This window comes from Argiope bruennichi, chromosome 5 (genome assembly GCF_947563725.1).
Source record: "Argiope bruennichi chromosome 5, qqArgBrue1.1, whole genome shotgun sequence".
NCBI classification, from domain to species: Eukaryota; Metazoa; Arthropoda; class Arachnida; order Araneae; family Araneidae; genus Argiope; species Argiope bruennichi.
In genome coordinates this window covers 107,107,219-107,133,657 of record NC_079155.1, presented here as the reverse complement: position 1 = coordinate 107,133,657, position 26,439 = coordinate 107,107,219, and the positions used below count along the sequence as shown (strand labels likewise).

The window sequence follows — 26,439 nt, the reverse complement described above, 5'->3', positions numbered from 1 at the left end:
TAATTTATATGTACTTGTCTACATTAGGGAAGTTCATGCATGCAATAAATAGAACAGGTGAAAGATTATTTAAAAAATATAGCTTAAATATCAATTACAATCTGATGCTTTGAAAAATATTTTCTTTGTTGAGGGAACTATGAATAGCATTAAGCATAGGAAGTTTAAGTTAATTAAAGATAACAATTTTTCCTAATGAAACAAATGGCGGCCAAACACAATTTGTGATTTAAACAAATGAAAAATAGTAAAAATAGATGGCATATATATATATATATATATATATATATATATATATATATATATATATATATATATATATATATTTACTATGATCAATATTTTCTGTTAGCTCTCATAACTTCATTTTTGTGTGTGTATGATCTACACTTTTTATTTTCAGAATTCACAAAACTTTCTAATGAAACTTTTATTAATTTACATAATGATTTATATAATTTACATAATGATCTTTAATGAAAATAATTAATTAATACTTATTCATGACATTTGGTGAATTTTGAATAAGCATTTCTGAAATTAAATAATGACAAGACTATTTTCACGTGATGATAATTTCATCTTTTGAAAAACCTGTTGCATTTTCCGACATAAGTCTTCTTTGAAACAAACTTTTTAATGCTTTTACTTTGGGTTTTGTTGGATTCTTCTCTTGCCAAGCTGTTAAAAATAAAGGCATATCTCTCTTTGATAGAATAAAATGCCTGATTAAGGCAACAGCAGCACATTCCTGAATATAACTGTCACCTAAAAGGAAAAGAAAATTCCACATTAAAAAATTCTACAAATAAAATGAAAAGCATTAAATTCTTCAACATAATTTCTTAAATTTAAGAAGAAAGAGAATCGAATACCTTGAATAAGACTCAGGGTAAAATAATAACCAGAATATTTCATTCCTTTCTCATTAGCACATGGTAGAGTTTTATGTGACTACTTTATATATTATGGCGAAATGCTGCTCTAATTTTTATAACATATCTTTTTTTCTCCCAATCATTCATTTATTTTTCTCTCAAAAAATACGCACATTTTTTTCCAATGAAATAGAAATTAAAGCTAATATTTATTTACACAATAGGGTTTTAAATATTTTAACATTAAAACTTTACAAATATAAATCAACTTTCATAGATTAATTTGAATACCATCTTCAAAAATGCAGAAAATAATCTATGATGATCAATATAATAATTGTCATCATCTTTGGCAGCTGCTCCCAATGCATACCTTTGAAGCCATTCCATAATACAGTGGAACCTGATTTAACAAGCATAATTTGTTCCCAAATCTTACTCGTAACGCAAAACACTTGTTAAAAAAACAATTTTTCATGTGGGATCAATGTAAAATAGGATAATGCATTCCATTCCAAAAAATATTCAAACAAATTTATAATAAAATAATTCATAATTTATAATATATACTTTCTTTTTACAAAAAGGTATTTAAAGGCATTTGTTTTTGCACGTTTCAGAATTTGGCATAAATGAAACAGAACATTATCATTAAATAAATTTGTAATGCACATAGATCCATTTTATTAAGAAGATGCTTCTCAACATACAATGCCGCAATTTCCCCGTGCTTTTGATATTTCCATTATTTTAAGTGGAAGGTAGGTGCTTTACTGGGGCAATCCCTATTTTGCTCACAAAACCACTGCTACAAGTTATTGCTATAAAACAGAATGCTGTTTCTAACTTTGTTTGTATTTGTGCTTTCATGTTATTGAAATACTTTCAATTTATATTGCAAAGAGAAATTATGGTGTTTGCTAAAATGTCTCACATTTTTTTTTAAACTTTAAAAATTATATATTTCAAGATCTGTTTTGAATAAAAAAAAAAGCAAAACAAAAAGCTCTCAACAAACAAATGTTAAACACAGACTGATAACTGAGATGAAGGCAGGGTTCTGAATGTAACATTGCATTGTCACCTCATCATTTATTTTGTGAAATATGGCTCATTTAAAAGAGTCAACTTTACATTTTGTTTTATTCAATATGCAAATCATTTGTTATGAGAAGTGCTTATTAAGTAAGGTTTGACTGAATGTTAGGGAAATTAGAAATATGTAGGACACTCTTCTTTTTAGAATAATTGTTACCCTTAATACTTTTGATTTTGAATTTTAGTGCCAAGTATGCCAAATATTTATTATTATTATTATTAAACTGCTGTTTTTATTAAGCATGTTTGTAATATGTAAACAATAAATCAATGCAGTAACTAACTATAAGCAAACATTTTGATTTGATTTCCAAATGAAAATAGAGTTTACATTCATGAATCACAAATTAAAAGATTTCTTTACTAATGTGAATTCAGGCTTAATCTTAATTTTTTTAAATTCGATGAAATGACATGTAGAAGTTTTTTATTTGAAACTAATTTAACAAAATTTTTTTGTTGATTATATATATATATAACTCTTTATTTAATCCATATTAATTTCCAGGGCTTTATTTTAATTTAGCTCATAGTAACTTCATTCTGTTATTTCCTGATTCAATTCCACTTTCTCTACTTAATTAATTCAAGAGAAGCTTTATAAAATCGCTGAATTGGATAAACGCCGACACTTTCACACTCTATGCGTGAAGGGACAAATACTAATTTTATTTTAATTATTTAATTTAATTTGATTTTCACATACTTGCTAGCATAAAATTGTTTTTTATAAACTTTAAATTATTTTAACTTTTTAAAGAACTTCAAACTAAAAAATTTTGCTATTAAAAAAATTATGCATAAAAAAGGAAATAGAAAGCCACCCATTATTATCTTGGAATAATTGTTGTAGAGCATACACACACATTTTTTTTTCTTGGTTAGAAATCATTAGATCCATTAAAGGACAAATAGTGTGCTTTTATCTCATGGAATTATCTTGAGGTAACTTTGTCAACAACTTCATCTGTAGAACTTTTAGATTCATTTCATTTGCTACCAATGTTACTTTTCCCCCACAACAACTTTAATACCTTTTCTTAGTAGTATAACAAGTAGTGAATCTGAAGTGATAACTGCAAATGAACAAATTTGACAGTGTCTATCCAGAAATGGAAGTAATAGGCATAAATACAATCCCTTCGCCACTTCTTCTGCAATAACAAGCTCCATTGCTCCCTTTTAACTCTTCCATACTTTTAAATAGCGCCTACTTGTTTCAGACCTTGACAAATTCTGAAATATCAATACTCTTTCTTAAAATGCCAATGTTTTATGGCTATCATAGTAGATTCAAGACTTTAATACGTGAAAATTGAACTTCAAAGAACAAGTGGTCAGTGCAAATGAACAAATTTGACAATGTCTACTCAGTGATAGAAGTAATAAACATCTGTGCACATTCTAATAACTAAAACCTCCCCATCTTTTGTTACAACAAACTTAATCTCACATTCAGGAACCTGAAAAGTCATTTTCTTGAGGAGGAGGGTCAGAATTGAATTACCCAACTTTTTCAAGAAATAAAATTATCATTACAGACAGATGCATCTAAAAGGTGATTATTATTATGGACTAATATAAAACTCAAAAAATAATGGGGAAATAGAAATTCCATTAAAGATATCACAGGTATATTTATCATTATGAACAATAACTACAAACAATATTTCACTATATCTAGTATTACTTTATTTATAAATGCTTAGAAATTTTTAATTTTTAAATATTCTAGTATCATAGAAGACAGAAATAATTTAATTTAAATGATGCATTCAATAAGTAAATGCTATAATGTAATTAAAAAGATATTGCAGGGAAAAAATTTACCCATGTTACTTCCACTAAAATCCTCTATTAATATACTTTTATTTGACAACCTTGACTACAATTTTAATAGATAAACATATTTGGCTCACAAATGTTTTTAAAAATGTAAACTGAAGATATAACATTCAAATATGATCATTTTTTAATGAGTTTCTTGGTCTTGCCAAGCAATTGTAAGATCATATATTCAATAAAAATGCTCTTTTTCATGATAAAGTTTTTTTAAGATATAAATTTGTTACTAACTAATTCTGCAACAAAGAAGCTATAAATCTGATAAGCATCTTATTTACTTTTGCATATAGATAAAAAAAAAATAACCTCAAAACATTTACTACCTTAAAATTACATTTAAATATCTGTAACATTATTTATTAAAAAGTTAACATATAAAATAACATACCTTCAGATGAAGAATTAGAATGAAAAAACTTCATCAACAATTCATCAGGACTGTGTTCAGGAAATAAAAGAAAAACATCCACTATATGAATAAAAACATCAGTCAGTATCTTTTTATTAACTTTAGAATAAAATATCATTATAAATGATTTTTTAAAATTAAAATTATAAATAGATGGTAAAAATAATAGTCTAAATTTGGTTTGATTTAAACTATCGTATTAGTAGTTTTCAACTGAAATTACTTAAGATAACAGAAGCAAGCAATATTATTAATAAGAAGAATAAATCAATGTATTTCATGGTGCAATTTTTCGATAGTTCTTTAAAAATAAAGCAGGTTAATAGTGTGATTAATATTATTACTTTCTATTACTTCAACTGAGAAAGTGCACATTGCTTGAATTTTCCAGTTTGAGCTGCATAATGAGTATCAGAAATAAAGCTGACTTTTTGGAATATAGTCATTATAATTAAAATATTTTAAAAATTACTTATAAATCAAATTAAACAAAAAAAATACATACCATAGAGATTACAAAACAAATCAAAGGCTTCTTCATTAGTAACATGATGAGAAAACTGTTGCAAATTTGGGATAATGTAATCATCTATCAAGTACTTCTTTGTCGATTCCCAAGTTTCTAACGAAGCAAAAATCACAAACGCTGAAGTCAACTTCCATGAATCTTTCAGTGAATCTGAAAAATAATAAATAATCAATCAAGGATGTAAAACAAATAACAATGAAGCTTTACAAATAAATAAACAGAATCATTATTCTATTTATATATATTTTAGAGACATTCAAATTGTATAAGAAAATTTCATTTCCTGAACACCTTTCTGTTGTCTCACTTGTTTTATAATGTTATTGAAGCTAACTGAAGAAAGACCAGCAAAATAATAATTGCTATCATGTACAATAATATTCAAATAAATTATTTTTCAATTAAAGCAAATATATTTTAAATTTATTTAAAAATGCTTATACAAAAAATACGCTATTTTTAAAATAAAGTAGTGAATCTTTGAGTTCACTAATGTAATAGGTAAATAGGTGAATATCTAGCCCAGGTACAATACAGAAGAATGTAAAATCTAAGCATTTAACAAGTATAGGGCCTATAAAACCAAATTATGGTTCTAGAATCATTAAACTTAATTAGTAAATTTAGACCAATTAATTTTTCAAATAAAATAATGGAATTTTAAAACTCTTCTGGAATGCCTAAAATTTCAATAAAAATAAAAATAAAGAAACTGAAAATATTTATTTTTAAATTGTAAAATTTTAATCAAAATATTTTCAGACTTTATCATCAAATAATAATATAACTGTATAAACATAATAATATGAAAAAAATGAAGATACCTATTGCATTTCATTGAAAAAAAAACCTATAATTCTATTTATGCTTAAATTCAAAATATTCAAATGGCTTTGAAAATCAAGTACTTCATAATCTCAGATAGTGAAATCAGATTCATAATCTCAAAAGTTTTGGCAGTTTTCTTATTTATAACTCTTGAAGGGAAGAGCTAACTAATGCTTACTTTCAGTGCTTTTCTTAAGAATTTGGTTCTTTAAGACTTCAATGACTTTATTAACATCAGACACATTTCTTGAAACATCAAAATATTCTGAAACCACTTCAAGACTACAATACATAGAGACTATTGCAGAACTTTTAACACTTTTTGTAATTCCATATGCAATAGAAATTTGTAAAGCATTTTCTTCCTCTGGAATAAAAATAAATGGTTTTTAAATTTCCATAATATATAATAGTAACATAAAAAACTATGTTATAACATTTAAACTATCATATTTTAATACCCAAACAAATCATATAATTAATCAATTATCAGTGTAAATTATATTACACTAATAATCGATTACACTGATGATCAATTATATATATATAAGCAATTAAATTGCTGATAAATTATTTATTACATATTTCGTTATGAAGGTTTATCATGCATTTAATCACCTACAGATGGATTTCAATATTAAATATAAAACTAAACAAGTTAGTGGTTGAAATTATAAATTGAGATCAATCACATTGAAAGATTTCTCACCCAAATCTTATAATTCAAATTGATTTTATAAATTTATTTTCTTTACAATATTATTATTTGCAAGTTTTGTGAATTAAAAAACATTTTTTGCAACCCATAAATAATTATTCAAAAACATAAAAACGTTTTAAAATCAGGAATGTTAGCTTGTTACTCAACAGGACTAATTTTAATTTATACTTTTAACCTCTTTTCAGATGAATATTTTAAAAAATACAAGTACTAAAATCATAAATTTCATTAAAATTAGGAAACTTGCATTTGTTTAAATTAAAAATAAGTTGTTTTTTACAAGTTAATGGTATTATTAAAAGATGGAAATTTGAAAGCAATTTTAAAAATAGGAAATTAGAAGAAATTTTTAATTGTCAAATATGAATAATTCCTTTAAAGATAATAAAAAAAGAAATTTACTGTTTAGTAAAAATTAAAAATGTCCATATGTAACATTTAGAAAAAAATTTACATAAATTTGGAAGATTGTTTGATCAACAGTTTTCTGAAAGCAAATTTTCTTTACTAGTGTACTATTTGGCACGTTAAAATCAAACAAATAACTTGACTAGATGAAAAACATAGAAAGAAATTAAATACTTTAAGCACTTTTGTAGTTACAAACATAAACCAAGATTAATTAATAAGAAAAGCAATTACCTGATAGATTATTTGATATCCAAAATAATTCTTTCCAGACTTTAGCTATAGAAACAATAAGTAAGGAAGCAAATTTATGTTTTTCTTTTAGTAAATCACAGCATAAATACAAAGGCTTTACTTTATCATCCCTGCGTTTGCATATTTCTGTGAGAACTTGACATAATGAAGCCAGACCATAAATATGCATTTTATTCTTAACTAGAATAAATTGATGCATTGCATTTAGAATAGTTGCTAACAATCCTTCAAAGCGAGGATTTGATTTCTGCTCAATTTCAAAGAGTGCAGTAACAATACAATTTTCTGCAGTTGATAGGAAAATACATTCTTGATTTTCAGAAACCTTTCCCAAGGGATTTTCTCTAGTATGGTGTAAATATTTAATAACATGAAAGATTAAACTTTCCATATTGGGTGTTTTATCAGGATGCATTAAATAATTCACCACTAACTTCACACAATGTGTAAAGCGTACATTAGCAACAAATAAAGAGGTATGAGGCTTTAAATTTGTATAAAAATTTTCTTTAACTTCTATGCCTTGCAGAATACTTTTAATGGGATTTTCAGGATTAATTTTAACATTTTTGTATTTTAAATATTCATTACAAGTTTTTCTTTTTACAAGCTTTTTATGTTTGAAATATTTTTGAGAATATCTTTGTCCTCCAAAGCTTTCTGAATGCCTTTTTATATTTTTCCTAATGCCTGACTCAGAAGATTTAAGCAAAGAAACTGCAGTTGAAGAAATGTCAGGATTGGTATCATTATCTGAATTAGATTGTAATAATTTTAAAGTAGGTTTCTTTGAATAGTCAAGATTAGTTTGTAAAAATTCCTCTTGAGAATTTTCATTCTCACAGGTATGAACTTGAGAACTGTCATAAGAATTAGAAACCACCTTGTTCAAATTGTCATAATTTGCTTTGACTGATTCTGTAATCAATTCAGAAGCATGATAAGAATGATTACTAGTCTCTTGATAATAATTTTCCATATTCTTTGTAGTCATATCACTATGTGCCAACATTTCCTTTTCTTGAGGAGTGTTTGAATTTCCCTCATCTAAATTTTCATAATTATTTCCTCTGATTGATTCTGTAACTAGTTCAGGGGCATAATCCGAATTATTGCCAATATCTGAACAATAAATGTCCTTACTCTTTACAAACATATCATTATCAGTCAACAATTTTTTTTCACTTGCCAAAAATGTATTTTTTTCTGAAATAGCATTTTCCATATTTTGTTCATTTCCAGATTTTTGTTTATCTGTCATTTTCAATTTGGATTTAGAGACTGAGACCAATTCCTCAAATATATTTTTGTTTCCTATATTATAGTCTTTGATATCAAGAGGCAAAGAATCCATTAAATTAGATTCTATGTAGTCTTGCATTAGCTCCTCATTATCAACTTCATTAGTAATCAATTTAATTTTACTATCAGGAATATTTTCATTTTGTTCTTCTATGCCAATTTTAACACTAAATTCTTCCTTTTCAGAAATAATAGAAGCATTTTCACATGATTCCTGAATAACATTCTCAATATTTCTTATTTTACTGTCAGCGAGCTGCATTTCCAATAAATGTGATCTAGTCTCATAAAATGCAGCATCCTCTTGAGATGACATTTTATTTTCCTTTGTACATTTCAACATTTTATCTGTTACTGATATATTTTTCTGGTGGTCATTTTCATGCAAAAGTAATTTTTTACAATCTGGTTCATTTACAATTAATTTTGAGCCAATATCAGAATTACAGTTATCAATGCAATTTTTATTTATTCTGTGAACAATTTTTTCATCAGTATTTGAATTTCCTTCCCCAATAGTAACTCTTCTATATTTTTCTGCAGTAATGTTATTTTCTAAGATAGAAATAGAACCAGATACTTCATCTTCAACTGCTGTACATTTTTCTTGATCATTTTCAACCAATTGTAATTCTTTCAAGTTTTGTCCATTTTTAATCGATTCTGAAGTAATATCAGAATCATTGCTATTATTATAAAATTTATTTATTTTCCACACAGTTTTATCCTGATGAATTGAACTTTTTCCTGCAACTTCTTTGCTTTCCTCTGTAGTGACATTTTTTGATCTACAACAAGTAAATGCAAATATTTTATCTTCAATTGGCAGAGTTTTTTTAGGATTATTTTCAATCAAGTTTTCAGGCAGCTGCATCTCTTCATAATTTTTCTCACATACAGTCAATTCTGGGATAATATCAGAATCACCGCAGTGATTTTTATTATTTTGATGTATAGTTTTATTATTAGAAATTGGACTATTTTTCTCAAATGTTACATTTTTAGATTCACCCGAATTTTTTATCCCATTATCAGATGTAACTATTTTGTTTTCAACTGGTATATCTTTTTGAAGATCATTTTTAATCAAGTGTTCAGGTAATTGCAATTCTTCACAAATTATTTCATCTATAAGTTCAGGGTCAAAATCAGAATCATTGTCATTATTATTTTCAGATACAACTTTATGATGGCAATTTGAAGAGTCAATATCATTATTTTTCTGTTCTTTTGGCATAATATTTTCCTCATTACTCAAGCTGGAGTCAGATCCAAATATTCTATCTTCAACTGATAAGACTTTTTTATGACTTTTCTTTCTAACCAAATTTTTGGGCAATACTAATGTTTCACAGTTTATTTCATCAATGATCAGATCTGCATCAAAATCAAAATCATTGTCATCAATTTCAATTCTACTTTTTTTCTGCATATTATTTTTGCCTTTTTTTACAGCAGTCTTTTCTATATTTTTTAAACTACAATCTGATTCTCGATTTTTTAATAATTGATCGTTTTTGATAGCAGTAACTGCAAATGATTCATCTTTCATTTTTAAGCTAGAAACCTGGTCTTCAGTCATAGTTTCTGTACAGTTATTCAAATCAGCATCTTTAGTTAAATATTTCTCATTATTTTCATCTAAGGCAGATTCTAGACAAGAGCCTGAACTGGAATCAGTACCCCAAAAAAGCTTTTCCCATTTCCTTATGGTTTCATTCTTTTTGGTTAAATCTTGTTTTATGGCAGAATTAATATGATTTTCCAATGATGATTCTTTTTTAGTTATGATTCCATTACGGGGCTTCTTTTTTGGTACATCAAACTTTACTTTTAAAATTTTTTGGTTGAGGCTTAAATGTTTAATTTTCTTTGCAACATTAAGTGTCTTATTTTCTCTAACTGGAATCTTATCATTGCTACTATCTTCATGCAATGAAATTCTTTCTTTATTCCTTTTCTCTGAGGATTTACATGGATCTTGAATAGAATCATTCAAAATCCAATCAGGGTCACCATCAGAATCGTCATATATACTCTCTTCTGAAATGAAATCAGAATTAATATCAGGGGTACTATCAGAGTCAAAACTGAAATCCCCTTCACAATTTTCCTTGAGAGGATTTGTAGAATCTTTTAATTGGCTCATAATATGTTTCTCTTTTTTTGCCTTATGTTCTGTTTCCTCTATTGCAACAAGAGGATCAGGGCCAGAAATTTCAGTCTTCTCTTCAATACTACTAGCTGGACCTTCACTTAGAGTAATATTCAAGTGATTAACATTCACTGACTCCCTATTTTCAAATTCTGCTGGGATATTTATTTTCTCTAACAAAACAAAACATTTTTTTGGAAGTATATTTTTAAAATCTTCTTCTACTAAATTTTTATCATTCACAGAAATTTTTTCCCTACAAATTGATGAGATATTGGTGGATTTCAAGCTTACATATTGTTGCAACTTATGTAGGCAATTCTCTGAAGTTTCTTTAATATTTTCAGATATATTTCCATTGTTTGCTATTTTTGTTTCTTCTAGAGAAATTAGACATTTAGTAGATGTTTGATTCAAATCTGGAGTCTTTTCCCTAGTAATAACTGCTCTTTCTATTGAAAATTCTTGCTTCGTTGAAAAGATACCTGAAATTTGTTCAATGGATGAACTTGTTATTAGGATAGGTTTCACAGCTATTTGTCCTTCCATCTCAGCAAGGTTATTTTTTTTTGAATGTTGATTCTCATTTGCCAATTCTTGATTTGTATTTTTATTATATTTGGAAAGTGATTCTTCTTCTAAATTCTTATTTTCCCTGACAACTGAAGTAATAGTATTTTCTAACTTAGAATTTATTTGATCCTCAACTAGTTTATTGTTTTCTGCTGAAACATTTATCTGCCCAATCTTATCTTCCAAAGAATTTTTAGAGAACTGTTCCTCTTCATGATAAGTTATTTGTGAACTGGTATTTTCTAACTTGGAATTTATTTGATCCTCAACTTTATTCTCTTCTGCTGAAACATTTATCTGTTCAATCTTATCTTTGAAAGAATTTTTAGAGAACTGTTTCTTTTGATGATCAGTTATTTGTGAACTGGCATCCATTTCTTCTTTTGAAATGATATGATTCTTTGTTGAGGTTCCGTGACTGAGAGGCAGCGGCGTTTTAATACTATCAGAGGAAACAATATCTTCTTTTGATGGCATTTTATTCTTTTTTAATTTGCTAGAACATTTCTTGATTAACTTATTATTTTCTGAAGACTTTTCTTGACAATTCGATCCTTTCTGCATGATTCTTTTTGAAGCACTTGAATTTGAAGAGGATTGTTTAATGTTTTGCATTCTTTTCCTCAAAGATCTTGTAACAGTTAAACCAATTTTTTCAGAACAGCAAGGATTTTTCTGAGATTGAGAAACAATGCAATTTGATGGACAAATTGATGAATCTCTTTTCTTATTACTTCTTAATTTTCTTTCGGATATAATACTTCCAGTATCTGAATCTTGGTTAACATTTCCTTCTAATTTTTCATTCCTTTTACTTCTATTATTTTCAGCCTTTGATAACTGCTTAACATTTGTTTCTCTTTTTATGCAACTTCTCAGGTTTCTTTCAGGCACAATTTTCCTTTTACTTTTAATGTCTGCATCTTGATTAGTATTCTCACCTCCTTTTTTATAACTTTTTAATTTTCTTTCAAACCCAATATTTCTACTGCTTTCAGTATTTAAATCCTGGTTAACATTAATTCCTCCTTTTTTGTGGTTTCTTAGTTTTCTTTCTGGTACAAAACTACGATTACTTTCAGTGTCTGAATCTTGGTTAGTATTTACTTTAATACTGAAATCTTGTTTCAAAGATATATCATCCCTAATTTCACCTTGGACTGTTCCTTCATGTTCTAAAAATGGAATATCATCCGATGTTTCACTGTCAAGAGTTTTCACTCTCTTTCTTAGTGGCTTTTGAATAGATGAATCACTTTCTTCAACATGAGAGGGTTTTGGAGATCCAACAGAATTTATATTACACAGATCGTTTGAACTACCTTTTGCTTGAAATCTTTTCAATTTTCTTTTACGATTTTTTCTTCTACTGTTTTTTACATATTCACTTTGATTAAAAACTGATACACTTGTTTCAGAACTACTACCCTTTTCAGGTCCCACCATTTTACTTTTGAATGGTCTTTCATCATTAGATTTAAAGTGTTCATTGTTAAAAGAAAGTATAGATTCACATAAAACTTTGATATTTTTCTGTTTTTCTCTGTATTTTGCACAAGCACCATTCTCTGAGTTTTCATCCATTTCATTTTCAGTCATAGCTGTTTCAGTACTAAAATCACTTTCAGAAAATGACTGTTTGATACTTAAAGTTCCACTGTCAATAATGCTTTTCTTATCTGACTTCTTATTAAGTAAATCAAACTGGGGAGAAATTTGTTTGTGTGAAGATCTATAGATTTTAGAGGTTTGTGCAGTAAAAGATTTTTTCTTCTTTCTAAGCCTTTTTTGTTTCTTTTGGAAATTACAGCTTGAGTCACTTTCAGAATTTTCATTTTTATCAGTAACTGCTTCTGTATCATCATCAGATATAGAACACTTCCCATTCACCGATATACACTGCGCTTCTTTTTGTTGCGTTTGGACAGAAGAAACACTGGAAACTACATCTTGAAAATCTTTTGTTCCCTCTTCTAAAGTATTTTTAACATAAGATGCTTTCTTTTTAGTTGGTATTGATTCTTCCCGATGCAGAAAGTCACCACAGTTAGTTGATATGTCCATTTTCTTAGGAATACCATTTTCAACATAGGTTACAGGTGATTCAGTTAAAGAATTTCTACTTAATGAAGGATTATTGTTATCTATAAAGTTATTCTCAAAATTTTTAATTGGAATTCTTACACCGGCCAGTTTATGAAATTCTAGCTCTTTTTCTTTTTTCAATATAATAGTATTCATTGGAGACTCAGACAATTCTGTTTTGATATTAGTACATTGTGCAGACGCTTCAGTTGGATTAAATTTGGGAGGTGATTCTGTCTCAGATTTAATTTCCTGAAAAACTGATTCACTCAGTAGTTGAATGTCTTCTATATCTCCTTTGTGATTTTGTTGATTTGATAATGGTTTCTCAGTATGAACAACTTTCCTGTTTATGAAAGTTTTTCGTGCTTTTCTTTGTTTTGCTGGTGGATATGATGAGATTTTATTTTGAAATGCATTTGAATTGTGACAATAATCATTTGCTACTTCATTATCTGATGACAGATATGGAATGGGATCCTGCTGATCTCGATTCAAGGAATTATTGCACAAATTATCAACCTTTTCTATGTATGCATCTATTTCATCTGCAAAGAGAAAAAAAAAGCAAAATTTTAATGGTAAGCTACTGCACAGTCTTTGGAAAAAAGGACACATATTTGCCAAATTCAGAGAAATATTTATGACTTCATTTTTTATTACATTACATTGTAATAACTTTAAGATTTTAATAATAATATTAAAGATATAAATACATAAGTAATTGAACTGTACATTATAAAATATTCATAAATTATGTGACCAAGGAAAAAGATAATTTAATAGTAGTTTAACAAAGAATATAAGAGTTAAACTGGCAAAAATGATTTAAAATGCAAGAAAGTAGTGAATTGCAACTTTTAACAATATATACAAGTTTTTTTCTTTCAATAGTATTGTCATAGAAAAATCAATGAAATATTAAAAATAATACCATAAACTGATGAATAAATTGCATTAAAAAAGAAAACAAAAAATAATATTAAATAAGATCATTTTTCATGATTTCCATAGTTACATTAAAACTTGCAATTTAGGTGGAGCCATATAAGTGTTGTTCCATAACAAATTAAAAAAAAAAAAAAACTGCATTATATATATATATATATATATATATATATATATATATATATATATATATATATATATATATATATATATATATATATATATATATATATATATATATATATGAGTGTTATTTATTGTAATGTTTTTTCCCCCTACCACATGTCTGCATGAAATTACTATTTATTCAATAATTCATTTCAGAGTAATTTATTCTGTTTCAGAATTCTATATTTTAAGATATCTATTATTAACCTATCAATCATTCCTATTAATGATAAAAATGAATATGTGAATGTCTGTCACTGTGTGTGTTGACACTCTACATGTCACAACAACTAAACAGTTACCAAATTTCGTACATGTATATATTGGAGGTCAGAAATGTCCACCTAAGATTGAATTTTTTGAAATTGTGCTTAAAATTTTAATTAAAAATTTAGTACAAGGCACTTTTCCATAATAATTATTGAAAATATTGTTGCCCCAAAATACCATTTCATTCCATTCCAAAAATTAAAATGACATTAATTTAATATTTGTGCACATATTTACTGAATTTTAGCATATATATATTATCATATTTTCAAACATTATATTACATTTTTATCTTAAATTTCAAACCATTTTCACTGTTTTACCAAACATTTAATCATGTGATTTTCTTTAAATTATTGGAAGTTAAAGATAGATTCTATTTAATATCTGGGAAATTTATAACACAAATAAAAAAGTTATAATTTCAAGAAACTTAGAAAATAAATTAACAGGGTATTTACATTTGTAACAGTGGTAATTGTATATTTACATTTTTATTGTTATGGGACTGTACTAGATTTATTAAAAAGGTTCAAGAACACAATAAATGAAATTTAAGTAAGACAGTTAAAGTAACGATTTTAATGACAGAGAATTTGGTTTATGTCTAAATGTTTTATCTGAAATCAAATATAATCAATATTCTGGATAAATAGCTGTTTATTAGAGATGACTGGATTTTTATAAATTAAAAGCAGAAGTTTATTAATATTAAAACAATTGCTAAGAGTTTTCACAGATGAATTATCAGTAAGTAAATCAACTATTAAAAGTTTGAATATTATTTCTTTTGATATTAAATTTGAAATTGTGTTATAGCAGGAATTTTATGCCCATTAAAGGAATGATTGAATGTTAAGACTTATAACATCTCAACCTCTTTGTTTTTCATAATTACAAGATTGGAACAATTCATTGAATTTAAAAAGATTTTCATGGATTTTTAAATCAAGCAATCTACAAAATGTCTTATTGCACAAAAATCTCCAAGAATGAATGATTTTATAAGTAATAAATAAAAAAAAATTACATTTTTTATTTGTGATGTTATTAAATTTGAAATATTTCACACCAGATGAAGAGAAGCAATTACATACCATCTTTATGGAATTCAGCAATATGTTCAGCTAACCTTTTCTAGGAAAAAAGAAATATATTTAATGTTTAAAATAAGGAAAAGCAGGCATTTTTATAAGAAAAATGAGTTTTAGAAGTTTTTGTTATTTTAACTATTAACAAAATTCTTTTAAAACTTTTATGAAAATAAAAAAAGTCAAATTTATAATAATATTTCAAGAAAATTAGTTATAAAAAAATGCAGACTATTTTTCTTGATTTCACATAATTTGATTTAGATTATAACAAAATATATCTTTCAGAAGAAGTTTGTACAGACCTTTGCTAAGATATAATTCTTAAACAAATAAGTTTCAGTCAACTTTAATCAAAAGTTATTAAAAATTACAGAAATAACTTTTTAAAGAAAACCTTTTTCTTTTTATGCAATTTCAATGGAAGCTATTTGTCATTTTTCAAAAGGAAAACTGCAAATTCTGTGGAAATGATTTTGGCTTTTTTTTCTTTATATATTACATTGGTATTTTAACTTAATAATAATAGAAACTCTCATATCCCACAACTATTTTTTTAAAAAAATCTTTGACTTTTTATAGAATGCCAAATGTATAAGCAGTTTTCAACTGTCACAAAAAAGAAATTAAAAATAATTTCTAGTGAGCTAGTGTAGCTGTGTACAAAACAAAATTAAGCTTTATTATATAATAAATATACAAAGCCAGAGACATCAAAGGCAAATAGTATTACACTTATTTCATTTTCTAAAGCCAAATACTTGGGACAGAGGCATCCATCTGAGGAAAGAATAATTTAATTCTATTAACCTACAATATGTTAAAAATCATAACATAAATATGTTTAAGGCATGCAATAGAATCAGTTCTTTATATATTTAAGCTAAACATGTGATGAGTCTTTAATCTGAATTTAATATATTAAATAAATTATAAATAATTTACAAGTTATTAGAGCAATGATTAAAATGCAGATAGGAACTTGCATGCAAATTACTGATCCATGGTTAGAAAATACCCAAAAAGTGTGCCAACAATTAAGTTCAAAACAGAAGTTCTCAAACTAAACTAACAAATTATCATTTTAAAATTCGGAAACTAATTAACTTCAAAATTTCCGAGTGATCATTGTGAAAATATAATAAAATTTTGAAATAAACAACAAATCTTCCAAAAAGTAATCTCAGAGTAAATTAGATACTGAAAATCAAAACAGAGCATTTAAAACTATATGTATTAAAAAAAAAAATTTAAGTCAATTCATAGCTTATTAGAGGCTGAAATCTGCTTCTGTTTCAAAAATTGATCATATACTCCATTTGATAGATTATTTTATTTTGATTTCATAAGTGATGTTTATTCAATTTATTTCCTTTTATGAAGATATGCAATTCATTAATATAGATACAGCTTCAAAATGTGAAACAAGAAATTAATTACCTCTTAGGGAATTAGCAAGTAATAAATATAATCACTGTTGTACAAGGACAAAAATTTACCTCGAAATAATAAATTTATTAGCATTGAGATATAAATAAATGCACATAAATATCTAAAGGGAAAAAAATATTTAAAAAAATTTGAAATAGAAAATACATTACAAATCATTAATAATTTATTTCACATTACTTTTTTAGAAGATACTAGAAAAATGATAATGACCTTATAGACTTTCTCCATTAAAATGCTTTTATAAAACATATGAAGATGCCTAATGTGCTATTATTTGGAAATCAAGATGTTGTAAAGTATTCTGATTCTGCAGTAGATGAGAATTGCTTTATGTTGCGCTAAAGGTCCCTGCCGTATTCCTCTTCTTACAGGAAAGAGAGATTTACAGAGATGCTTAATGGTTGCCAAACCAATGTCTCTTATCTTGCCGACAAAAAGAAGTAAAAATAGAAAGAATAGAAAATTATATCTCTATTCACTTAGAATCAAGATATGGAGTTTCTTCTAGAGTATTCTAATTAAATTATCAAAAAAATTTGTTTTTATAAATTACTAAAAGGTTACAGTCACTTCATGCAATCATGTTCTAAATGCATATTTTACAACAATAATGATGTAGGGAAAAAAAATTCCTAAGAATAATCCAACAACAACAAGTGGACTGAATAAAAACCTTTTACAGTCAAAAGAGTACCTATTAGATTCAGCAGCTATCTGGATAAGATCGGAAGGAGTGCAATACCGATCAGAGGTTGATATCTTGTCTTGAACCTATAAACCTAAAGAAATACAGTATTTACCATTCTTTTAAAGCCTCAGGTAGCAATATGTACATTTACATTCAATTTTACAACAACATGACAAACTGTGTAACAATTCTCCAGAGAAAGAGAAGCATTTCAGTTTTCAGGTGAATGAAATGAAATAAAAAAAAATTGCTACCTATGGAAAATATTTTATAAAAAAGTAGAAAAAAGAAATTTAGAATTAATTAATCACAGATTAATTCTTATAATCTAGTCACTACTAGATGGATTAAAATAAAGTTTTAAAATAGAGTTCAAATGCATGCAGAAATATATTTATAAGTTACCTCCAATTGCTGAATATGCAGTCGTTGCCGAATATTTTCTATTTCAATCTCTTCATTCCTTTTTTTTACATAGCTGAGTTCCTAGAAATACAGATACATGAGAAAACATTAAAAAAAACCTACCAATTCAAGTTTGAAACTAAATTAAAGAATGTGTGGTATTTGTGAATATTTACAATCACCTGGACTTTCTCCCCAAGCAAACAAGAAATACTGTCATATATATCCAAAAGTACCAAACATTAATTTTTTTTAGGCGTCAAAAATAGAACAATCATCGAATAGCACAATTTTTTTTTAGTTCTTTTTAAGGATAAAACACTTTTGGAACAAAAAAAAAAAAAAAAAAAAACTATAATTATAACATTTTAAATATTTTTCAAGAAAATAAATTGCAATGTAAATTAAGGTATTTAAAAATATATAATCAATTAGTCAATACATAACTTGTTCAAGTAAATTAATAGCTTTTCTAGCTATTTACTGTACTATTATGATAGAGCAAATGCATAAATAATGTAATAACATAATGAATATCAATTACATAGTTAACATAAATGTTAAACTATATAATTGATATATTGGCACATTCATTGATTATTTATTTACTCCTTTAAGTGGTATGAAATTTAAAATTCAATCTTTTCCCTCCTGCTTTACTGAATTACTATACAAAAATAATAATTCAGTTTTTATCTAATTTGTACAATAGATTCCTGTAAAGATTTTTTTTATAGATAAATTCAGTCTTTAAAAAAAAAGTTGAACAAGTTTTTTTTTTTTTTTTTCATAATACAAATAATATTTAACTCAAAATAATTCAGTAAATTCTATTAATTATCAAAATAGTATTTTTAGGATTGATTAGCACAATTTCTACAAACTTAAAAATCTAAAATGTATTTCCTTTTAAACAATATCTCAAGAGCTTGCACACAAATGAACTGCAAATAACTTTTCTCAAGTGTTAAAATGCCTATTTCATAAAACATTTAATTATTAATTTATTTAATAATTACATTTTATACTGGATACCAAATTATTTGTGCCATGTTTGAATCAGGACAAAATATTTGCTATTTTTTCATTTACCTTTAGCATGCTTTATAATTAATTCTGGGGTGTAAGCTAACAGCAAACGTTAAAATATGGTACTTTCATTTTAAAATTTTCTTAGCTAAATAATTTAATCATACCAGAAAGAGAAAATGATAAAACTAGATAATCTGTACTAAGTCAGTAATGCTTCTTTATAGGGATTTCAAAAGTAAATAATTAAAAAAAAATAACTTAGAAGAAAAATTGTAGTCGATATATTAAAAGAATATAAGAAAGAGAGAGAGTGAAAAATTGATTTCATTACCAGATTACACATTCATGAACAACTAACATTTTCTGCAATATAATAAAAAATAAAGTGCACCCACCCACACCCACACAAAAAAACCCTCTATGCTTACTCTATTAGCAACACTTTGCCATGCAATTCACAATTGTGATTAAAAACTGATGTGATTTATATTTACATCACAAATTCGAAGCAAGTTTCCAAAAACTAAAATTGACAAATGTTATGAAAAAATATTAAGTAATTGCTGCAATAATGCAGATTGGCTTTTCCTTTTGTTATTTTGTTCAGAAATTACTGAAAGCCATTTTTTTAAAACCATATTTATTTTTAAATAATTACATGACATAAAGAAAAATATTATATTTACCTTATTAAACATCAGAAGGACTTTCATACTGTGTGACAATTTTTCCTTATAGCGGGAAACTAGACTAAAATTCAAAATAAATAAATAATAATCTTCACAAGAAACAAATGAATCTTCAAAATAGGGAAGGGACTAATTTTTATTAATAGTTTAAAATATACAGTTATCTAGAGAAAGTTGAAGCTAAATTGTCAGAATTCAATACTAATGCACCATTAAAATTGAAATAAAGATATTAATTTTATATATCAATGACATTTTACATATAAGATATTGTTTTACATTTTATGAAATTTTTTGTAGTAACAAGATTTACATCAAAATTCAACTACCATAATTTTAGATAAAACAGAAAATAATTAATAAACTAACATATTTTCTAAAATTTTCCCTGAAATTCTTTTTTTTTTTTTTTTTTTTAACAACAAGTAAATTTATTACGTTAGAATACTTACAATGATGGATCAGCATCTGAGACAGCCATATTTACTGTTGAATCATTGGTTTCTAAATCAGGAATGTTATTCTAAAAAGAATATAATCAAATTTATACAGAAAAAAAAGAAAATTATCAAAATAATAATTGTCATAAAATTATTATTAGAATAATTTCAGAATATTATAAGATCTATTTTTTTCCTGTAATTCATAAGGAGCATTTTATAAATGGGATTTGATGATTATGAAATAGAAAAAAAACTTATATGCAAAGATAACAAACTTGATAAGTTTTTCCAAGTACTAATTATAGGAAAAATTAATCAAGATAATCTTTTACAGGTTATATTAAGGGGAAAAAATGATTACATGCATATAGATTTATATTTAAGAATATTTTTCACAATATATAGATATTATATATAGAATGCTCATGACTAATAATGAAATAAAAGATGAGAATTTTCCTAATACATCACTATAACACATAGTTTACTATTAGTAAATATAAACACAGCTACATATTTAATCATGCAAAATATTTGACTTTAGATATAGTAATTTTGGTCTAACAGCCTGATTTAATGTCATATATTAATTTTACATATGGATTACTAGATGAAGATTTCATTATTCAAAATCTAAAACAAGATGATGAGAACTAAAATCCCTTAAGAATTCTAAAGTTATCACTTTTTGCATCATTTTCAACAAATAATAGGAACTGTTGCTCTCTCATAATGATTGATATAAAAGCAAAATCAAATAGAACATACTGATTATGTCAATTCTACATGAATCAGTATTTTTAAGATTATACTTATTACATTTTGAAGAGAAAGAAGCAAAATCCAAAAAAATTCTGATATCAACCCTTTTATTTTCAATATTAGCTTATTGATGCCAGATGGTGCATTTTCTAACACAATACTTTGATATATTTGGAATGGTTATTAGAACAAACTGACATATTTTAAATGCATGAACAATAAATCAGGGTGTATAGTCAGAGACTGCAGCAAAAATTATGCACTTTTTAGAATCTTTAGAATTATATATATATATATATATATATATATATATATATATATATATATATATATATATATATATATATATATATATATATATATATATATATAAACGTATCTATTTGCTTAGCCTTGGTTACTTTCTGTTTTAAAATAATACATAGTTTTTATTAAAAAATTGTTTAATTAATTTTAAATGCATATTCTTTAAATTTTAATATTTATTTTTAAATTTACATAATATTTGCCCAATGTCTTCTATAGTAAAACAAATTATGTCTTTTTGAATTTGACAAATAAAAAAAAGAAAAAAAAAAAGAAAGAAAGTAAAAAATGAAAAACTATCAATACTAAAAATTTAAATCAACTTTTGAGAGATTAACAACCATGATCTGTGATATTTTTCAATATTTTTTAAAATAACAAACTACCAACTTATCTAGATGGATATATAATTTCTAAAAAAGATATTATTGATGTAGAAGCATAGCATGACCAAACAGTTTGTATTTGATTTCTTTCTATATATGCAACAACAAATAAGATTTGACATAGCTGGGATGGAAAGTGTAAATTTTCTCTTACACTAACTCTCAACATTTAGAAATTTTAGTTGCAGTCGTATAAAATTAAGTAATGAGCATTCCAGAATGGTTACCATCATAAGACTAGCAAAATTGCCACGAAATTGATGATAGAACAATGTCATGTTCTAAATAAGTTTTTATATCTTTTTTTTAAATAAAAAAGAATAGCAGCATTCAGAAATGGTCAGGTTATAAAACAAAAAGGTTTTATCGCTTCTATCTTCTTAAGTTTAGTAACAGCCTTTCATTATTTTTTTTAAACATTTAAGACGTGACTACTTTCGGATTAGTTTGGTTTAGTTATATTAACCCATTTAAAGCAACGCTAGGGTTAATTTGGGACGAACTTCATAATTCTGAACCATGGTCAGATGACGAGGATGACACCTGAGCTGGCACCCCCTCTCTGAACTTCCATACCACACCAGCAGGAGGATGTTTGGCCCTGATGGATTTAACATGCACCAGACTAGCTTAGACAATGGTTCTTCTGTGGAATGAGATCTTGAACCTAAAACCCTCCGGTTCCAAAGCTATGATCATACCACCAGGCCACGAAAGCCCTTTTGACTATGTTCGGAATGAATTTTTTGAAAAATGTTCAAATACTGTTATATTTTGAATATTTTCATAAAAAAAGATTGAAAAAAACATCTACAAAACTATCAATTAAATGGAAAACTCTGTTTAAAAATTTGAAAAAAAAAATGCCTTTTTTTGGCTAAAAAAATCAAGTAAAAATCTTCTAGTTTAAAAGTTTATCAAATAATTTGCTTAATATTTCACAGATAACTTAAGAAATATATTATCCAGTTCCTGAAATAAAAAATAAGTTGTATTTTTATCTATTCCTTAAATATTGGGGTTCCATTGATAAATAAAAAGGAAATTTTCATTTTTTTTGCAATGTGAAGCAATAAAACAACTATAAAATGTTTCTTAAAAAATAGAATACTTATTCTCTATTTCAGAAACTGCTGAACATATTGAGAAATTATTAGACCAAATTTGAACAAAGATTATATATTAGATTTTAATTCATGAGGTTTTTCATAAGAAAATGCTATTACAGATTAGAATTTGTAAATACAAGTATAAAAATTTAATTTCCCCAAAATGGATTTAGAAACAAAATTCCATTAGTTTTATAAAGAAATTTGCTCAAACATTAACAATATTAAATTTTTTAAAAAATCATGATTTTAATTTTAAAAAAATGACTTTTGAATGTAGTCACCTATTTTAACATTCCAAAAATAAAAATTTGCTTTATATCTTATATACTCAAGAAATTTTACTTTAGCTTTAAAAAAATTACAAAAACAGGTTATTGTGTATTTTGTGTAGAAATGAAAATAATTTAACTAACTGTTTCCATTAATAATGGAAACAAATGTGTGGAGTTAAAAAAGAGCCAACTCTTATAGTTATAAGCAAAATAAAAATAAAAAATGGTAGTTAAAAATTTTTTTTAAAATTATTTTTTGAAATCAGCACGAAACAACATATCACATTGTTTTAAAATGTAACAAAACTCATCAAATAAAGGATTTTATTCAATGAAATGCTTTAAAAACTTTAAAGTTTAAATTAAAGCAAAAAATGCATTTTTTTTGTTACTTTTATTACGACATTAATAGGGGTAAAATAACATGACTCAAAAATTCAATGAAGCAATAATATTGTTTTGAATCTCAATATTATAAAAGTCATTGTTGCAAATTATGTCCAAAACTAATTTTCAAAAATTACTAAAACTAAAGAGAAAAAAAATGCATCCAATGAAATAAAATTTATTAATTCAAAAATAATTTTAATTCAAAAGCTTTTTTTTTTAAACCTTTAAAATGGTGTAAAAATAACTTTTATGCAATGATATGTTGATATTATGGCAATGACACATTAAAATTCTGCTATTATTTTTTAAAATTAAATTTAAAACTAAACTTTTGAAATATCCATTCTTAATGGATCCCTAATACCCAAGAAATAACTTTCCAAATGTCATGCTCCTAACTTAATGATTTGTACTCTATCAATCAGGGCAAACCTTTTTACAAAAAAAGAGATTTCATTGAGAAAAGATAAGATTCTATAAGACTTATAAAAAAAAGAAAGAAAAAGGAATTTTTTTTTTAATAAAATAATAAAATCTACAGGCTATAGAATAAAATTTTTGATGAACTTTTTTTATTTCTTTAAAAATGATGTGCCAGAATTAGTAGGTTTTTTTTCTTCTTCTTTTTCCTTAGTGAAAATGAAAATTTGGTTATATTAATCCAACAAATATTAATTTTCAAATGATGGGGACATTTAAGAAGTACACCAAGAAAAAAATTGCAATCATTGAAAACTTACAGCTTCAAGTTAAATTCTCATCACACTAGATTTTATACAATAAACTAACATAATTACACACTACAATTAATTACAATTCAATTCAATTACAATACTAATGAGAATAATGATCAAATGTGTTGCATACTAAAGATTTTTTTAATGCAAGTGTTTTTTCAGCAGTTTCTACCATGTTCAAAATATCTCTGGAGTAACAAATTCATCTGCTGTATTCTTATTTTTCATTGATTGGACCATTTTGCATATTCTTTTTTAACAACACATAAAAGGTTAGAGATACACTCTTCAGATAATTCTTGAATATTTCAAACAAGTGTTAGAGACATTTCTTTAAAAAAATTTTATCAAACATTTATAGAACTTTAAAAAGTGTGGCACAGTACATATTTCGAACTGTCCCTTCGAATACTGTTCCAGTATTTCAATAAAGGGCAATGCATATTGTTGAAAAAAGAGAGAGCAGGGGGAAAAAAATCTCATTAAGCATTATCTTAATATGCAACCATGAGTCACTTGTCCGAATTCGTCCTTTTTCTTGATATATCTGATAAACAACCTTTTATGATTATGCTTTCGAATTATTGTATTCAACGTATGAAGAAATAAAAAGCTGTCCTTGCACTTCTCAAGAAGAATTAGCACTTTTTAAGGACATTTTGCTAAAATTAAGCACTTTTAAGGTGCTTAAAAATGGCTTTCAAATTTAAGCACTTTTTATGACACTATGCACCTTGTAAATCTTAATGTTTTTAGCAAAAATTACAAAAGTCCAAAAAATAAAATTATTAATGATTGTTATTATCTGTCATCCACTCATCTGAATCTTTCTTTAAACACCTTAATAGATGACGATTTTCTTTATTAAAATCTGCCCTAAGTAATAATCATGCAATGTTTATGTGTTTATTGTCAAGAATTGTAGTAGGCAATGAAAAATGAATATAGAGTGACGGTACAATACTGTATTTCGTAACATTAAATGGAAATATATTGTAAAAGAATATGCTGTTTATGACAAATAATATTTTACAAAAATGAACATTGATAAAGAAATCTACTATTTTAAATAAAATAGTAGTATTTCAAACATTCTTCTTTAACTACGTATCAACAATCATACAATTAAATGAAAACCCAAAAGTTTAGGTAAGACAAGAAGAAAAATTTCATATTCATGCTTTCCGATTTCAAGTTCTATAGATTCCTAGTCGTTCATTTTGTTCTTATTAATGCCAAATCTAAAGAATTCTTATGAACTAAATACAATTTTTATCATACGTTTACTTACACTTATTTTGGACATTTCCTTCGCGAATATATAAACATATGTGAAATAATGTCAAAATATTAAAATGTTTCAGCTGAAATGAAATTTTACTGCCTTGTACTATCTAGATACACAAAGCCTTACTAATGATCATTTAAACCAGAAAAGAAAACTTAAGAGATTAAAATGTTTAATTGAAGTTAAAGAAGATTACTATTTTAACATTACAATATTTAAATGTTTATTTACAAAAAGCGCGTGTCTAGTCTATTTACTACTGTTGCCAAAATGGACAAAAACTATTGGAAAATATTCATCAATCGATTTCAAGTAAAAGAAGTAATAAATAAATAAAAAGGATTTTTTCATTCTATATACCAATTAATTTTAATATATGAATGTAATTGAAATTCTGAAGGCACATATATATTTCTAGAAGAGGAAGTAATCTGAAATAATTCAACATTTTTAATTTGTAGGAACAGGTTGTGAGTAACGCAACTCATCATCGCAAGTTATTGTGGTTCACACGTAACTAAATATTATAAATAATTATTAATGTTTTGTATTTGTTATAATTGTTTATGTTTGTTTTTGAAGTAATTGCATCAAAAATATTTTATATATTATTTTTGTGTTAAATGAAACTATTTTTCTGCTGTTGCATCTGGCAACGAGATTATTATTGTAAAAAATAAATAGAACGAGTGAGATGCTCACCGTTGCTTGAATTTGACGTAGTTTGTGTTTTTATTTTAATTTCTTTAAAATACTTTAAATCGTTGGTCGTAATATCCTAAAATAAGAAATGTTTATTTTATGTATCGAGCGTTTACAATCTGCACATTAAAAAGCAGAGTCATACGCCGATAAAGTGGTGACCCGGAAACAGAACTGCAATGGCGACCAGCGAAAAACACGAACCGAAACTA

General features: G+C 25.8%; 1 protein-coding gene across 1 annotated transcript; it reads right to left on the bottom strand.

Annotated features, from left to right (window-relative positions):
• Positions 1-360: 360 nt before the first annotated feature.
• On the bottom strand, positions 361-25,772 carry LOC129968679 (uncharacterized). The gene is made up of 10 exons (XM_056082815.1): positions 25,529-25,772; positions 20,282-20,352; positions 19,827-19,890; positions 18,109-18,189; positions 15,570-15,609; positions 6,951-13,634; positions 5,766-5,954; positions 4,736-4,909; positions 4,210-4,290; positions 361-768 (listed from the first exon to the last, which is right to left on the bottom strand). Exons 1-10 carry the CDS (start codon positions 25,541-25,543, stop codon positions 563-565), a joined length of 7,605 nt encoding a protein of 2,534 aa, XP_055938790.1. The 5' UTR covers positions 25,544-25,772; the 3' UTR covers positions 361-562.
• Between the last annotated feature and the right edge of the window lie 667 nt (positions 25,773-26,439).

Coding starts and splice junctions, on each gene's coding strand:
- LOC129968679 (XM_056082815.1), bottom strand. Junction 19,891..20,281: donor TCAGATGCTGATCCATCATT/GTAAGTATTCTA, acceptor TTTGAATTTTAG/TCTAGTTTCCCGCTATAAGG. Junction 4,910..5,765: donor TCTTAAGAAAAGCACTGAAA/GTAAGCATTAGT, acceptor ATTATTTTTCAG/ATTCACTGAAAGATTCATGG.